Raw genomic sequence first — 13,970 nt, forward strand, 5'->3', positions numbered from 1 at the left:
GGCCGGGGTCCCAGCAGGGCTCCTCCATCGCGGGGCTCGGCCCTGCCGAAGGCATCGGTGTCAGATCCGTCCTGGCGCGGAACTCCGCACCCACCCGGGACGTGGAAGGGAGGGAGCAGCGTCCCTGCTCCGCTTTCCCCTCTCCACTCTTCCCGGCAAACCGCTCCCCCCTTTTCGCTCAGCTGCCCCTCGCCCCCCCGCCTTGTCACCCCCTTTGGCCCCGCGGCACGCGTGGCTCTGAGGTGCCCTCAGACCCCCCGTGTGTCCCCCCCCGAGTCGTTCCACGGTGCCCGTGAGCAGGGAGGGGGGAGCGCTGTAATCCCTCATCCCGCCCGCAGGTGCGGGCCGTGCGCTCCCCCCTCCCTGTTTCCCAAGCGAATACAAAGGAGGGGGGGAGACCCAGTGGGGCACAGCCTGAGGGAGTCACCTCACGCCCCCCCCAGCTTTGGAGGTCCCGTGTGCGGGGGGTACCCGGGGGTACCAGTGCCCTGCTCAGCCCCGACCCCCGACGGAAGCACAGGGGCGAGCCCCCTTCCCCTCCCTGCCTTGCAAACAGCGCCGCAGCCCCCCGGTTTCAGCCCTGCCCCACCGTGTGCCCCCCGACCCCCGCTCCGGGGGCTTCTGCCCCGCCAGGGCGGGCTCCCCACGCACCGGCTCGCTCCGTCCCGCCGCTGCTATGCGGAGCTCCGCGGTTGCCGCCGGCTTTTCTCATGCAGATTCCCTCTTCACACCTCCCAAACAAAAGCAAACGGGGGCATCGCCTCGCCGTGTCAACACACACGCTCATTAGCGGGGAGGCGGCGGGGGGAGCGGGTGGGAACGGCTCGAGCAGCCCTCCGGGGGCGGTGGCATCGACGGGAGGTTGTAGCGGGGCCGGGGATAACCCGAGGAAATTTGGAGCGAGTTCTTTGCCGCGTGCCCCTCAAGTCACTAAGTTTCCGAAGGTCTGGGTTCGGCTGTCTCCGCTTCGTTTTATCGCAGCACACCCTGCTCACAGCAAGGCTTTGCCCACCCGCGACTCGGTATCGCGGGGAGCGGCAGCCGCGGGACCCCGAGCCGGGGGCGGGTTAGCCCCGGGGAGCCGTCGGGAAGGTGGGAATGCGGCCCCAGGATAGTGCCGGAGCCAGGAGGGGATGGGGGAGCAATTAAAGCTTCGCCAATTACCACTACCAGCGGGGAAAAAAAAAAGGGGGGGGGTGCTGATTGAAACGGCGGTGGTGGGGCGAGGGGCGATTGGGGAAAGGTCGAGGAGAGCAGGGAGAAGCGGCGTCTCGGTCTGCTCTGGCTGTTCCCCAAACCCCAGAGCGGCAGCCCCTGCCGGGCAGGGGTCCCGGGGGGTGTCGAGGCGCTCTGGGGGCCGCGCTCCGCGCCGAGCTAGCACCGACGGGTCTCCGAGCTCCTTGGCCGCCGGCGGTACTCGCTCCTCTGCCCCCGCCCGAGATTTTTGGTGTGTCTTCACTTTTGTTTGGGATTTTTTCCTTTTTTTTTTTTTTCCCCGTGTGTGTGATTTGGTTTGTTTCCTTTTTTTTTTTTTTTTCCCCATTAAACCACCTCAGCCGAGCCCGGTCCCGCGGCCGCTCCGCCTCTCCCGGGGTTTCTCCCTGTTGCCGGCATCGCCGTTCGTTTTGTGCCTTTTCTTTCACCGAAACCCCGTGCCGGAGCTCGGAGGGAAGGAAACAAAAAATTTGTTAAAAATAAGAAAACGGGGGGAAAACCCAAATTAAAAATCCCCCGGTTGTTCGTTTGCATTTGGACCGCGGTGGGGTTGCGGGGGTTGGTTTGTTTGTTTTCTTTTTCACACCCCCCGGCGATTCCATAAACACCCGTGGAGAGCAAAGAGCTGGAGCATCCCCTCTCCCCAGCACCTTCCTTGGACCCCTGGTGTGGGATGGGGAGGAGGGGGAGAAGGAGTGGTGGGTCGGGGGGCTCGGCTGGCACCGTGGGGGCTGCGTGGGGCTTTGTGCGCGGGGCGGGGGTGCCGCATTGTTCGCCGGTGCTGTGAACAAGCACACTCGCACACACACTCACACTCACCTCGTGTCCCCCCGCCCCAATAATACGGAAATTTCCATGTCCCAGCTGCCTTCCCCTTTTAACCTTGGTATTAATTTAGGACGGATCTTTTTAAACAGCCCTGTAATGCATTCAGACACTGCTGGAGGTTTATCTTTTTCTTTTTTTTTTTTTTTTTTTTTTTTTTTTTTTTTTTTTTTTTTTTTTTGTACCGTGGGTTATATTTACACCCAAAACAAAATAATTACACTTTTGTTGGCGAGAGAAAGCTGGTGATTAGACTGTGGCTCTTTGCAGCAAACCCTTTCTCAGTGGTACACCAGGACAATTTTTCACGGCTGGGTGAAATCAGACGCGGGAGGTAATGAATCCTGTGAGCTATTTAAATTTACAATTTGTAACGCAGTCACTCAGAAACGCCTATGGCCCGGCGAGGAGATGCTTGCTGGGTTTGTTTAATGTTAAAACCTGCCCCGTCCCCCCTCTTACCGGGGGAAAGGAGGGGAGCGCGGGGGGAGCAGCCTCGCCCGCCGGAGGAGCGCGGAGCGGCGCGGAGCCGACGCCTCCCACGGCGCCCGGGCTCGGCATCCTCGGGCCGGGAGGATCCGCGGAGCCGGGCCCCGCTCCCCGCTCCTCAGCGCTCCTTTTCACCGCGTAGGTCGCCGCCTACAATCCCAAAAATAGTTGGAAATATCTACAAAGTCGGCGGCGGAGCATCCGAACAGATAGATAATTAATTACAAAACACAGGGGGAATATGCAAACCGCGTATTACAAATTCTACAGGGCTTAACTGATTGGAAACAGATTATTATCTTGTTTGTCTTTTGTCTGTTTCACTTATCCCTCTGCCGTCTGTTGTGTTGTAAGTTGATACACTTTATTCTTGAAAGGGGATTTTTTTTTTCCTTTAATAATATAGTAAATTCCATCAACATCTTGTATAAGCGACGCTGCTTCTCCACGCATTACCCTGTTAAAACACAAAAGGTTTATTAGTTACATATAGGCGGTATTATGGGGCCTGAATTACCATCTGTTACCATGGGGGAATGTGGGTTTGGGGGGGGGGGGAGGTGTTGCTTGGGGCTTGTGAGGTGTTTTTTTTCCCCTCCTCCCCTTCCCCTTGGATTTATTTATTCCTTGACTTTCAAACGAAAAAGGGAGCCGAGCGCGGCCGCGGGGAGCGGGACCCCCCGGCATCGTCCTCCCGCATGGGGGTCCCCAGCTGGGGGTCCCGGCTCGGTAGCGGGGCGGGCTGGGGAAGCACCGGGCGGCCAGGAAGGGGCCCACGGGTGTGTTCAGGGCCGTGGGAGCAGGACACGGGGGCGCGCAAGGCCGCGGGAGAGGAACGCGAGTGCGTGGGCACAAGCAAAGGTGCGGGTGTCGCCTCCTGCACCCTTTGTGGATCATCCGTACCAACAAAGATTATCCATATGATTATCCATCGATTATCCGCGCGTTACGGCGCGGGACGTGGCGCACACACACACACACACACGCACACACAGACACACAGAGTCCCGCACTCAGTGGGTCAACCCCGAGCCGCCCCCGCGCCCGCGTTCCTGTGCGGGACGAGCAGCCTGCGGTGCTTGCGAGCGCGGCTCTGCCGCGGGCTCACGGGCTACGCGTGTGCGTGTGGAGCCGGTCCTGTGTGAGGGCATATTCCTCCACACCGACACGCGTGCCTCCGCGGCTCTCCATACGCTCCATACGCTCCATCCACTCATCCCGGTGTATTTGAGCCGCGCGGGTTTTGTCTGCGGTGCGGGGCCGGAGCGGGGCCTGCCCGGTGCTCCCGGTGCCCTGTCCCCGCTCTGACGCTGCCCTCGGGTCTCGTCTCGAAATCCGTGGAGGCTGCGGCAAGAGAGGCCCCCGCATACCCCCACACAGTCCCGCGGCTCCCAGCCCCCCCAGAAGAGACCAGGGAATCCCGCGAACTTGGGCAGAGCCCGGCTGGGAGCGCGGCCGCGATCGGTCACGAGTCCGGTCCCTTCTCCTCCTCCCTCCCATGCCTTCGCCTTTCTTGCCCGTTTCTCCCCTTTTTAGCCCTCCGCAGTTTTAATTTCCATTATTCTCTCTTCCCTGGATTTTTTTTCCTTCTGTCTTTGTTTTATTTCTTTTTCCTCCTCTTCCTTGCTCGCTCGGTTTGGAGCTTTTCCCTCGCGCTTCCCTCTTGGTTTCCATTCTTTTCCATTTTACGCCGTTCTTTCTTTTTATTTCTTTCCTCGGTTTAATTAATTTTCCCCTTTCCCTCTTTTTTCTTCATTTTCTCTCGTCTTATTTCTTCTCTTATTTATTTCTATATTTTTCTTTCGTTCATTTATTCCTTATTTTAATTTCTTTTATTTTCCCTTCCTCTTCTATTGTTTTTCCTTCTGTTTCATCTTATTTCCTTCCTTTTCTTTTTTGTTTCCGTTGACTTATTTTTCTTCACTCTCTCTTTTACTTCCCGTCCCCTTCTCCGTATGTTTTTCAGCACAAATTTTCTCTTTTTCCTTCTGTGTGTGTGTGTGTGTGTGTGTTTCTCTCTTTATTTCCCTTTTCCTTCTCTTTTTTTCCCCCCCGAATCTCTTCTCTCTCTGTATTTTCTTAATTCGATTCTCGCTCTTTCCACAAAAGCCCACGGGCACATACAAAACGTCCTCCACTTCCCGCCGATTCCCTTGTGCCGTGGAGGATTTGATACGATTTTGGGGTGGATTTTTTTTTTTTTTTTTGCCAGTATCGGGAGCGTTTCCCGGTTCCAGGACGCTCCGCGGTCGCGAAGTGCTCCGGGTCGGAGCGAGGAAGGAAAAAAAAAGTACATATATATTTTTATATAAAAAATTTAGATTTTAGCCGGAGAAAAAGACGAGGAAGGGGAATGGATGTCCGGCCTTTACCTGCCCCGCCACCTTCCTCCTCTTCCCCACACGGCCGGACCCCAGGGCCACCCCATCCCCTCCCTAAATCCCCGGGAAATGGAGGGAGAGGCAGCGGGGTAGCCCCCCACACGGATCCCAGTCGGAGCCCCTGGATGGGGCAGCAGCCCCCCAGCCAAGGATGGATTCCCCCCATCACAACCTCCCCCGGTCGGGTCCGGTCCTGTCCCCCATCCCTCCCGCGGGTCACAGCTCCGCCGCACCTGGAATTAAAGAGAAAACACAGTGTGGGAGGGGGTAGGGCCCGCTGCCCCCCGGGCCACCCCCCCGGGTCGTCCCCTGCCCCTCTCCCCCTCGCAGCGGGGAAGGGGCGGGGGACGGCGGGCCCGTGGGACAAAGGCGGGGGGGTGGTCGGGGGGCCCGCATACCTCCAAGGGAACTTTTCATCCCGCTACGCTGCGGGAAGGAGCTCTCGGCCCCCTCCTCGTTCCCATCAACCCCTCCTCACACACTCCCCCCTCACCAAAATCCACCCGCTCTCTTTTTTTTCCCCACTTGTTGCTCTCCCAGACAAAAGCCTCTTTCCCCCTTGCGCCAAACAAATATAAACCCCCAAAACCAAGTGATGCCGTCCCCCGGAGCAACTCGGGACCCCCCGACTCCTCCCCGAGCATTCCTTCAAAAGAAATAAACAACAAATGAAAATAGAAATCGAAGGAAAAACGGTGGGATGGCTATTTTTTGGCGGTGCCCTCCCCAGGCCCCCCAGCCAGGTGCGTACTCACTTCGCGGCCCAGGTACAAGCCACCCTCAACAATAGAGGCGCGTTGTTTTTTTCCCTCTGTGCCAAGCACAAGGCTGGAGCCAATTTAGATATGCTATAAATTAAGAGGTTGCCATGGCTACCGGCCTGCCATTGGCAGCATCCCGGGTGACGCGGCCCGCGACGTCACCAAATCTGAATAAGGATGCGCGAATTACTAAGGCGGGGGACAAAGCTGGCGATGGGGACAGCATGAGAGTGGCGGCGCGGCGGCGGCGGAGCACAGCGAGGCACCGGGGCTGCCGGCTGCAGGGGGGGGTTCATGCACCCCTCCCGCCGCGCCCGCTGCCGCAGAGCCCGCCAGCAGCGCGGCCGCCGCTCCGGCGGCTCCCGGGCCGCTCCGCAGGCACCGGAGGGGGATTTGGGGGGGCTTTTAGTATTATTGTTATTATTATTTCTCGGGGGTGGTTTGGATTATTTGGGGGGGGGGCGTCGATTTTTCCCTCCCGTCGTCGAGGCTCCGGAGAGAAGAGGGGGAAGAACTTGACAGCCGCCCCGCTCCCCTCCCCTGAATTTTTTGCTATTCCCTCTTCTATATTTTTTTAATTTTAATTTTTATTTCATTTGATTTTATTTTGTTTTATTTTATATTTTTTATTTTCCCTTTTTTTTTTTTCTTTTAATTTATTTTTGGTTTATTACAGTTTTTTATTTTATTATTTTTCCTACAATTTTTTAAATATTTTATTTTATTATTATTTTCTTCTGCTCTTTTCTTTCTTTTTTTTTTCCCTTTTTTTTTTTTTTTTTTTTTTTTTTTTTTTTTTTTTTTTTTTTTTTTGCCGCCGCCGTGTGCCGGCACGGGTCTGGCTTCTCCTTTTGCGCGTCTCCATCCCCCGGCGGAGGTTATGATGGTGCATTGTGCGGGCTGCGAGAGGCCGATTTTGGACCGGTTCCTACTGAACGTCTTGGACAGAGCATGGCACATCAAATGCGTCCAGTGCTGCGAGTGCAAGTGCAACCTGACCGAGAAATGCTTCTCCAGGGAAGGGAAACTCTACTGCAAAAATGACTTTTTCAGGTGAGTCGTCACCCCCCACTCCAACCCCGCCAACGGGCAGCGGAGGGCGCGGAGATTCTCAACGCGCGTGGCCTCTGCTGCCTCCCTGGGGTCTCCCCGGAGCTTTGGGGGAGCTCGGCGGGGTCCTCTCCCGTCCCTCCCTGCCGGGGCTCCACACCAAGCCTTCCCCGCCGCTCCACGGGGCAGGAGCCTCTGGCCCGGGGAAGCCCAGGGGAGGACCCGGCGGCTGCGCTGCGGACGCTGCTGCAGCCTGAGGAGGGGCTGCGAGGCTGTTCCCCCGCTTCCCAATCTCCCCATGACCTTCCTCGGAGAGCCCCGGGCCCCGTTCTGCCGGTGCCACCGCTCACCCCGTCGCGTCAGGCACCGCGGCTGCGGCCCCGTGTGTCCCCCCACCCGGCCTGGTGCTCCTCGCCCCCCTCCCGGGACCACAGGCCCCGGTAAAATCAGTGACCAAAACCTCCCCCACCGTCCCCCCGAGGGGACCCGCATCTTAAACGCCCCTAATGACCGCGATAAGGTGCCGCTGAGGAAATTAGGGGCCGGGATGGGAAGGAGGGGGCCAATGACTTATGACTCCTAATACTCTCACTACATCAACGTCACGGGGAGCAGCGAGGGAGGCAGAAGTTGTGCCGCGGCCGGAGGGGAAAAAGGGGGGACCCTTCTTGGAGCCCGGGGCCTGGCAGCCCCCGGGACCCGGCAGCGACACCCCCTGCTCCCGATTCTGAAGGCAGATTTTTTGTCTCTGTGGGTTTTTTTTTTGTTTGGTTGGTTGGTTTGGGCTTCGGGTTTTTGTTGTTGTTGTTCTTTTCGGTTTTGTTTGCTTTGGGCTTTGTCGGTTGGAATTTTTTTGTTGTTTTCCTTTGTTTTCTTTTTTTATCTCTTTTTTTATTATTTTATTTTGTTGTCTTTGTTTTGTTGGGGTTTGTTTGGGGTTTTTTGAGAGCTTTTTGATTTTGTTTTGTTTTGTAGGTTTTGTGGCTTTTTTTTGCGTGGTTTGTTTTTGGGGTTTTTTGTGGGGTTTTTGTTGTTTTTTTGGGTTTGTTTTTGTTTTTGTTTTTTTTTTATCGTTCCCAGCTGATTCAGATTCCCTGGAAATATTAAAAAAAAAAAAAACAACAAAAAACCTCCTGATGAAAAACAAACAAACAAACAAAAGAAAAAAAAAAACAAACCCGCTCTGGGAAGCAAAAGAAAATAGGAGATTTCCAAAGCGCTCTCCCCGACCTGAAACAATTGCCCCTCTGGAGAGCGGGACTGGTTGGGGACCAGGCGCGGCGTTGGGGACCCTGGGCTGCCTTGAGGAGCTCAGCCCCCTCCTCCGCCCGTTGTTCTGGGTACGCGCTGCCCCCAGCACCCGCCTCTCCCTTTTTCCGTCTCTTTACCCATGATCAGCCCCGTTTTCTCCCCGGAATTTCCAGGCCGGAGCCCTCCGTTCCCCTCCCGGGGGGCACCAGCTTAAACGAAATTCTCCCCTGTGGAGCGGGGAAGGGACTCCCCGCCACTCTCCCTCCCTTCCGTCCCTTCAGGGGCCAAATCCGGGTGAGGATGCTCATGCGGGGACACCCCAGACCCGCGCTCTCCCCACAGCCTAATGCCGGGGCTGCACGGGGATGAAGGTTTTCCTCATCCTCGCCCCAAAGGTGACAATCGCCTGCTCCCCCAAATCTTCCAGGGAGAGACCTGGAGGATCGGGCTCCCGCAGTGGGATTTGAGAAAGGGGTGTCGGTACAGCTCACGCACAGCCCATCGCCGCCAGGGCTCCAGCTCTCGCTTTTCTCCCCCTTCCCAGGAGGTTTGGTACCAAATGCGCCGGCTGCTCCCAAGGGATCTCCCCCAGCGACCTCGTCCGGAAAGCCCGGAATAAAGTCTTTCACCTGAACTGTTTCACCTGCATGGTCTGCAACAAGCAGCTCTCCACGGGCGAGGAACTGTATATCATCGACGAGAACAAATTTGTTTGCAAAGAGGATTATTTGAACTCTCCCAGTTTGAAGGAAGGCAGCCTCAACTCAGGTACGAGCGGCTCAGCCCGCCGCACCGCACCGTCCCTGCTGCCGGCACCTCCCGGTGGAGGCACCTCCTGGCAGGGAAGGAGGTTTGGATTCGTGGGGTGAGGGGCTGCACCCCGCGGCCAGCGTGACCCCCCCGGTAATCCCTGCCACCGGCACCGGCAGGAGCGGGCAGCGCCGAGCCCGCCGGGCAGCAGCCCCGAGCTGCCGGTACCTCCCGGCGGAGGCATCTCCCGGCCGGGAAGGAGGTTTGGATTTGTGGGATGAGGGACTGCACCCCACAGCCAGTTGATCCGCTAAGGGGAGGGAGGGATTTGGGGTGAAAGCTTTCAAAGCGGGCGGAAGCCTCTGTGACATCCTCCCCCCTCCCCCGCGGGATGCGGCCCCGCGTGGGATGAGCTTTCCCCCCCACCGCCTTTTGGCTCCTGCCCCGCGCACGGCCCCTACGGCAACGGGGATGGGGGGCGGTGGGGAACCAGGACCACCCCCCTGGCTGGTTCGGGAGGACCCCTGCCCCGGAGCCCCCCTGCGAGTGTGCCCGGTCCCCCCGCGCCGTGGGCCTGATCCTTCGCCTCCTTTCACCCAGAGGCAAAGCTCCCATTTGACTTCCTTGGAAGCTGTCTCTGCGTCAGGAGAGCAGGGCCAGGCCCCCTCCTGCTGTCCCAGCCATGCCGGGCGCCCCTGCTCACCCCCTTCCGTGGGCTCTCTCTCCGTCCAGCACCCGGGGCCGGATCCTGCCACGCCAGTCAGTGGGGCCGCTGCTGTGAGCGAGGCGAGTAGAGCTTGGCCTTGGGGGGTCGCTGGCTGCAGGGTCCCCGGGGGGGTTTCGGTGGCTGGGGGCGGGGGGTGAGCCAGGCTCAAGGCAGTGATTTGGGACACCCCAAATCCCGACGGGGCACGGTGGCATTTTTCCCAGTGGCACATCCCGCTTCCCAGTGTAAAAGGCGCAGGGGGGAGAGGGGGAGAGCGGGGGTCTGCGGTGGGCTTGGGGGATCACCCCCTCCCCAGCTCCCCCCGGTTGGCATGACACGGTGCACAGAGCTGGATCGGGCAGCGCTTTGCCTGGAGATCTGCGTGATGTTGGGGGGATGTTGCTTTAGGGGTATCAGGGGGGCAGATGCCATCTGCACCCCTCACTGCTCTCCAGCACCCCCCAGCCCCTGTCCTGAAAAGCAACTGAGCTGGATGGGCCAAGGAGGGCAGAGGAGAGGGGGGTCAATCTCTCCCCTAAGTCATCCACCCCCCTCCTTTCCTCTCCGGGTCTCCTTTACAGTGTCCTCATGTACAGACAGGAGTTTGTCCCCGGATCTCCAGGACCCCATGCAGGACGACACCAAGGAGACGGACAACTCGACCTCCTCGGACAAGGAGACCACCAACAACGAGAACGAGGAGCAGAACTCGGGCACCAAGCGGAGGGGGCCCCGCACCACCATTAAAGCCAAGCAGCTGGAGACCCTCAAAGCTGCCTTCGCTGCCACCCCCAAACCCACCCGCCACATCCGAGAGCAGCTGGCCCAGGAGACCGGCCTCAACATGAGAGTCATCCAGGTAGGAGAGCCCCAGCCCGCCGGGAGGGAGGAGAAGGGGTCATGACAGGAGCCCAGATAGTTCAAAGCTGTGACAGTCTCCCCCAGGTGCTGGAAAGGGGTTGGGACACAGAGATTGTTCCCTCAAGGAATGGGACAGGGGAACCCCATCTGTCCCTTGCCAGCATCACCCCAGGCCCAGCCCTGCTCCCACCCCATTCTCCCGTGGGGGAGCGGGGATCTCCCACCCTGTGCTTTAATACACCCACCCCATGGGAAGGGATGAAAACCATTCCCAAAATGTCAGCCTGCCTGGCTTCCCGTGGGGCCGAGCAGGATCTCCAGCGTGCCAGGAGATGGATGCTCCAGCCTTGTGGAAGCAAGGAGCATCTATTGCTCTCTGCAGGCAGCCGGCACTTTCTTACCGCACTGCCCCTGTGAAGAAAATCCCTGCGGAAATGTAGGGATTAATGGGCTTTAATAGATGCATTAATAGGGGAGGACTCTCCGGCTTTGCCGGTAGAGGAGCTGCGATTCCTGGCTCCCGGCAGAGGGGAGCAGAAGTCCCACAGGAGTGCGATGTGCTCGCTCTCCCTAGCTGCCCCATCCCTGGGGAGTGGGACAATAATCCAGACACCCCACCAGGCTGCTGAGGCGTGCGGTTCGGATTAGGTGATGTCCGTGGAGAGGCGGCCGCGTCTCCCCTTTCCCTTTCTTTTCCATCCTCCCTGCCGGCTGTTCTGACTCCCTGCCTGCTGCCGCAGGTGCTTATCTCCCCGCTTTCCTCCTGCTTCTGCCAAGATCCACAGTCCTATCCCCTTTCTCCTTCCCACTTTTCCTCCCTTCTTCCACGTATCTATAGGGAAAATTTCTCCCTCCTGTATCTCCTGGCTGCCCTCTCCTTGGTGGGGACGGATAGGCTGAGGATGTGCGTGTGGAGATGCAGCTGGGGGCGAGACGGGCAGGATTCTAATAAACCTGGTTATTTGGGGGGTGGGGGGTCCCCACGCACTTGTTGGGGCATAAGCAGCAGGAAGAGTGGGGAGTGTTAGAGTCATTAAAAAATACCCAAAATGTTGAAAAACCCAGGGTGGTTGCGAGATTTCCAACACTTCCCCTGACCAGACACTGGGAGGGAGAGGGAGGGGAGGGTGTGGAGTGTCCCTGATCCCCCACCCCCGATGGGCACTGACACCGGCCCGGCCACAGGTCTGGTTCCAGAACCGCCGGTCGAAGGAGCGGCGGATGAAGCAGCTGAGCGCGCTGGGCGCCCGCCGACACGCCTTCTTCCGCAGCCCCCGCAGGATGCGGCCCCTCGGAGGCCGCCTCGACGAGTCCGAGATGCTCGGCTCGACCCCCTACACGTACTACGGAGGTGAGGGACCCTGCCGTGTGTGTCACCCTTCCCCTTTTGTTCCTCCATATCGCGCTTTTCCAAGGGTTTTCCGCTTCTCCTACCCCCGCGCACACACGCGCGGCCGCATCCCTGCACCCGCAGCCACGTCCACGCACCCCCGCGCCCCGCCGGCATTGCGGGGCCTCTCTCCCGCGAACAAAGCCCCAGCTGCGGGGCTTTTGTCCCCCTTTCAGGCCGCATTTGTTCCAATTACCTCGCGAGGCCCGCAGCATATGGAAGGTCACTGCTGCCCCCTCCGCCGCCCCGACGGGACGGGGTGGGCGCAGTGGGGCGGCCTCGCACCTCCCTCTCCCCCCGCTCCCCGCAGAATCCCCCACAAAAGCTGCATTTTCAAAGCCTCCCATCTGACCAGGGGCTTTCCAGGCACCCCTTGCTGCCCTGAAGTTAGTTTCTAGATGCCTTCCAGGTTGCTTAAACTTACATATAATTTAGCCATTATATATGTATATATATATATGTTCCCCTTTTGTGTATATATTTTCCCCTATTATATACGTTTTTCCCATTGTGTATATATTTTCGCCATTATATTATAATATTATATTACATATTTTCCCCATTATATTATATATTTTCCCATTATATATTTTTCCCATTGTATATTTATTTGCCCTCATTCTCTTTATATATATTTATTACCATTCCCTTTATATATATCTCTCTCTATATCTGTATCTATACATATAGATATATATTACTATTCTCCATTAATTAAGCACTAAACTGAGCCCATTTCCACCCCCTCAGCTGACCCAGCCTTGGATTCCTTGCCTTTCCCTCCTCCAGACTGGGCAGAGAGAGGGTGATGGGCACTGCAGCCCTTAGGACAGGCTTATTTCTCTCAGGTTGGGCTCGAAGTCCCAACTGGCTCTTTGGGCCCCGCATCCTGGGAGCCAGCAATGTTTTGGAAGGGACAGGACAGGGCTGGGATGGGGTACAGCAGGATTTTGAAAAGTCTTTGGCCGCAGGGGACGGGACCCATCCTTTTTTCCCCCCTTTCCACAGATTATCAAGGTGACTACTACGGACCGGGAGGCAACTATGACTTTTTCCCCCACGGGCCGCCCTCCCAAGCCCAGTCCCCGGCCGACTCCAGCTACCTTCAGAACTCAGGACCCGGCTCCACACCCCTGGGACCCTTGGAGCCCCCCCTAAGCGGACACCACTCCTCAGAAAACCAAAGGTACACGGATATGATCTCGCATCCCGACACCCCCAGCCCCGAGCCGGGGATGACCGGCTCGCTGCACCCCATCCCGGGGGAGGTCTTCAGCGGGGGGCCCAGCCCCCCCTTCTCCATGTCCAGCAATAGCGGCTACAGCGGGGCTCTGTCGCACCCGAACCCGGAGCTCAGCGAGGCGGCGGTGTGGTAGGCCTGGCGTGGGCACGCGTGTGTGTGTGCAGGGGGAAAGCACCCCCCTCGTCCCCCCAGCCCACGCGTGTCCCCCCTCCCCTCACCCCGGACCAGGGCGCATCACGTCACCACCGTCGGATAAAGAGCCCCCTCCGGTGCCAAAACACATCCCTGCATCCTCCCTCCACCCTCCCCATCACCCGGGACCTTGGGGCCACCCCGCTACCTCCCCCCTCCCGGCACCTTCCCCCCAACACTTTGGGGGTGGGGGCGATGAATGGTGCCCAGCCCTGAAGACCCCCGCCGGTGTCGGGACCACCTCTTGGACCAAAGTTGAACTCGCCTGGACACAGGTCCCACCGCCCCGGTGGCACCAGGGGAGGGGGGGCTGGGGCAGGGCTCCCCCCTGCTAATTAGCATCCTTTTTAATTATCCCCTGCCACGTCGTGGGAGGGGGGCAATGGGGAACAGCAGGAATAACCCCCCCGGCCCCTCTCCCTGCCCTTATTTTTATTGTTCCCATTTTATCCCCAAGGAGAAGGTGGGTTTGGACCCGGTTTTTGGTGATGGGGAGAAGGGGGGTCTTGAGGGGGGCCAGGCCCAGGGCTGCCCCAGTGACTGGTTGAGATTGGGCTCCCACGTGGTCGAAGAGACACCAGAAAGAGGTAGAAACAGGAAAAACACAACAACAAAAACCCAATAAACCCCAGAACTAAACCAACTCAACCACAACAGCAGAAATTACACCTGAGCCTCGATGCCGAGTCCCACCCCAACAATTCCCAGAGGCTCCGACAATTTAAGGATGTATTATAGTTTTTGCTTCTAGTTTCTTTATTTTGTATAAAGGAGAAACAAATAAAGTATGTTTTTGTGTTTACTGATTATTTATTGTACTTTAGTCATCGGAGGCTCCGAATTTTTCTATTTTGAA

General features: G+C 57.9%; 1 protein-coding gene and 1 long non-coding RNA gene across 4 annotated transcripts; one reads left to right on the forward strand and one right to left on the reverse strand.

The window, feature by feature from the left end:
- Positions 1-2,225: 2,225 nt before the first annotated feature.
- On the reverse strand, positions 2,226-5,717 carry LOC126641628 (uncharacterized). Its single transcript, XR_007629282.1, has 3 exons — positions 5,666-5,717; positions 5,083-5,143; positions 2,226-2,986 (listed from the first exon to the last, which is right to left on the reverse strand). It is a non-coding gene; the product is annotated as an uncharacterized LOC126641628 (long non-coding RNA).
- Positions 5,718-6,168: 451 nt separating this feature from the next.
- On the forward strand, positions 6,169-13,970 carry LHX5 (LIM homeobox 5). 3 transcript variants are annotated; one of them, XM_050318494.1, is made up of 6 exons: positions 6,169-6,724; positions 8,517-8,740; positions 9,323-9,508; positions 10,010-10,287; positions 11,475-11,640; positions 12,688-13,970. In XM_050318494.1, the coding sequence occupies exons 1-6, from the start codon at positions 6,552-6,554 to the stop codon at positions 13,053-13,055; spliced, it is 1,395 nt and encodes a 464-aa protein (XP_050174451.1). In that variant the 5' UTR covers positions 6,169-6,551; the 3' UTR covers positions 13,056-13,970. The 3 variants fall into 3 exon arrangements, with proteins under 3 accessions (XP_050174451.1, XP_050174452.1, XP_050174453.1); XM_050318495.1 differs by having other exon boundaries at positions 9,455-9,508; XM_050318496.1 differs by lacking the exon at positions 9,323-9,508.

This window comes from Myiozetetes cayanensis, unplaced genomic scaffold (assembly GCF_022539395.1).
Source record: "Myiozetetes cayanensis isolate MyiCay16 unplaced genomic scaffold, myiCay2020 scf21, whole genome shotgun sequence".
Lineage (NCBI taxonomy): Eukaryota > Metazoa > Chordata > Aves > Passeriformes > Tyrannidae > Myiozetetes > Myiozetetes cayanensis.